The 2,817-nt window shown below is 41.9% G+C and overlaps 1 protein-coding gene across 1 annotated transcript in view; it reads left to right on the plus strand.

Moving 5' to 3' along the window:
- LOC116104783 (disintegrin and metalloproteinase domain-containing protein 25-like) overlaps positions 1 to 1,774 on the plus strand; it is a 43,640-nt gene extending 41,866 nt beyond the window's left edge. The window contains 1 exon segment of the mRNA XM_031391236.1: positions 4 to 1,774. Coding sequence (XP_031247096.1) covers positions 4 to 1,621 — 1,618 coding nt within the window. The 3' untranslated portion in view covers positions 1,622 to 1,774.
- Positions 1,775 to 2,817: the final 1,043 nt, after the last annotated feature.

Here is a 2,817-nt window from a genome sequence, read left to right on the forward strand (position 1 = left end):
GTATTTTCTTGACCTGGCATTGGTTGTTGACCGTGAGCGGATTCGTTATCATAACAATAATACATCACATGTGTTAGTGGAAATATTCACCATTATCAATATTATAAATGAGATTTATTTTGCACTGGATATTGAGGTACTTTTAATTGGAGTTGAGATGTGGAATGAAGGAAACCATGTGCCAGTGGATAGAATGGAAATTCTTCTAGAAGAATTTTGTGTTTGGAAGACTATCAGTCTTAATATTCGTATTCCAAATGACATTGCACATATTTTTGTGAATCGTTATTTTGGTAATCTCCTTGGTTTAGCTTATGTTGGATCTGTCTGTGTGCCATCTCATAATTGTGGAGTTGATCGTCTGTTAGGACGTAATCTTTGGTTTTTTGGACATATTATAGCACATGAGATGGGTCATAATTTGGGTATGCGGCATGATAGCAGCTCATGTACATGTGGAAGTAAGAATTGCTTAATGTCTCCAACATACAATGCCAACCCTGAGTTCAGTAACTGTAGTTATGCTGCATTTTGGACAACATTTGCTACTACCAATTGTTTGCGCAAGGAAAAGAAATCAATAGGCATCTTTGGAACCCAGTTCTGTGGGAATGGAGTGGTTGACGACGGAGAGCAGTGTGATTGTGGAGACTGGCATATGTGTAGAGCGGACCAGTGCTGTAACCCCAGCTGCACCCTCAAAGCTGGGGCTGCCTGTGCTTTCGGGCTTTGCTGCCTACATTGCCAGATCTTGCCAGCAGGCACACTTTGCCGACAAGAGGTCAACGAATGCGACCTTCCAGAATGGTGCAATGGACAGTCACATAAGTGTCCTAATGACGTTTATTTGCTTGATGGGAGTCCCTGTAAAGATGGTGGCTACTGCTATGAAAAGAGATGCAATAACCGAGATGAACAGTGTAAGCAAATCTTTGGCAAAGAAGCCAGGAGTGCAGCTCACAGTTGCTACAGAGAACTCAACACCCAAGGTGACCGTTTTGGCAACTGTGGTATGATTAGAAATGCATACTTAAGATGTCATGACTCAGACATCCTCTGTGGCCGAGTTCAGTGTGAGAACGTAAGAGGCATTCCATATTTGAGGGAGCATTCCACTGTACTATGGACTCACCTCAATGGTGTCACCTGTTGGGGAACTGACTACCATTTTGGGATGACAATCCCTGACATTGGTTTTGTGAAAGATGGCACAGACTGTGGTCCAGAGCATGTGTGTATCAATAAGAAGTGTGTCAATAAGTCAATGTGGCTAGATCAATGTTCACCCAAGACATGTACTTTGAAAGGTGTGTGCAACAATTTACATCACTGCCACTGCAACCATGGGTGGGATCCACCACGTTGCCTAGAAAGTGGCTTTGGAGGGAGTGTTGACAGTGGCCCTCCACCTGGGGAAAAAGAGGAACCCCCGCAACATATGAGCCTGGAAGTGACCACTTTGATTCTTTTTGTTACTTTCATATTTGTTATGATACCTTGGGTTTTGAATAGGTATGCAACAGCATCAAAGATCGAGGAACCCACTGTTTCCACTTCAGAGGAGGAAGAAGGGAGAGATGTGGCAAGCAATGAGTCAGAGCAGCAACAGGTTGAAATATAAAAAGTAAAACATTATAAGCCTTCATGTAGTACCATGTATCATCTTGGCATGTGCAGCATTGCATGTTTTAAAATTAGCTGACCGAAAGTTCTAGAGATATTTAATATTTCAGCATAAAAAAATCAGCATTCAATAAAAGTACACGTCCTGGTATATAACTAGTATTTTTAACTTTCAGTAATTTTAGTGCCTCAAGCTATCTTACAGTGTTCTTTGTTAAGGCCCCCCCTCAGGGATTCTGTATGCAAGTCTTTGGTTTTACCTCTCTCTGTTCTTAACACCCCTCACATACACACTTTCTATTCTGCTTGGTACAAACAGAATGGGATTCTTTTGGTCCTCATTGCTCACTGTTGGTCCTCCCTAGTAGCACTCTCTCACAGGAGAGTCATGGGGAGATTGGAAACCTGGGGGAGCTGTTTAAGAGAAGCTCCAGTCAGGATTGCCTCAGTGACCTTTATCTCTTGGGTGGCTTTATTTGGCTTGTAAATACAGAATGTGACGTATATCATGTGTGTATCCATGGAAACTGTTGCCTTTAGTCACATTGGACAGCCACTTAGTCATCAAAATCTGTACCACTATGAGATCTTGTAGAAAATTTTTAATCCAGGAATATGTCAGTTCTGGCAAGGGATCTCAGCCAAAAATGTGATCATGCAAGAATGCAAACATGCCCTGGATTACACTATGATCAAGGTCAAGGTTTGGTTGTAGGAAGAGGCAGCCATGGCTGAAAGTGATGTCTAATTATGGGCAGACAAAGGAACAAATCAGAGAAAAGAATTGACATTAAGTCAAAGATAAGATATGTTCAACTCAGAGAACAGCGTAGGAATAAGAGGCTACTTTCTAGCAGTACAGTGAGAGAAATGTGTGGCAGTTTTTCCCCAGAAAGTTTTACAAAGAGAGTTGTAGAGATAACCTAGACACAGTTAAAGACAGACAAAGCCAAAGAATGAGAAGGAGCCAGAACATTGAAACCTATTGCTGAAGTTAGTAAAAGGCCAAGCAGAGCAATTCAGTAAGAAGCTGAGAAGAACCAGATTGAATCAGTCAGTTCAGAAGATCAGATTGTAAGGAGGCTACAAGATCCAGGTCTAGGCCTAGGGATAGTTAGGACAAAGAAAAAAGCTCTGGGCTGAACTCAAGCTGTGTATTCACATAGCTTGTGTCTGTCTGTCATCTCTCCCCAT

The sequence above is a fragment of the Mastomys coucha genome, unplaced genomic scaffold (assembly GCF_008632895.1).
Source record: "Mastomys coucha isolate ucsf_1 unplaced genomic scaffold, UCSF_Mcou_1 pScaffold22, whole genome shotgun sequence".
NCBI lineage: Eukaryota > Metazoa > Chordata > Mammalia > Rodentia > Muridae > Mastomys > Mastomys coucha.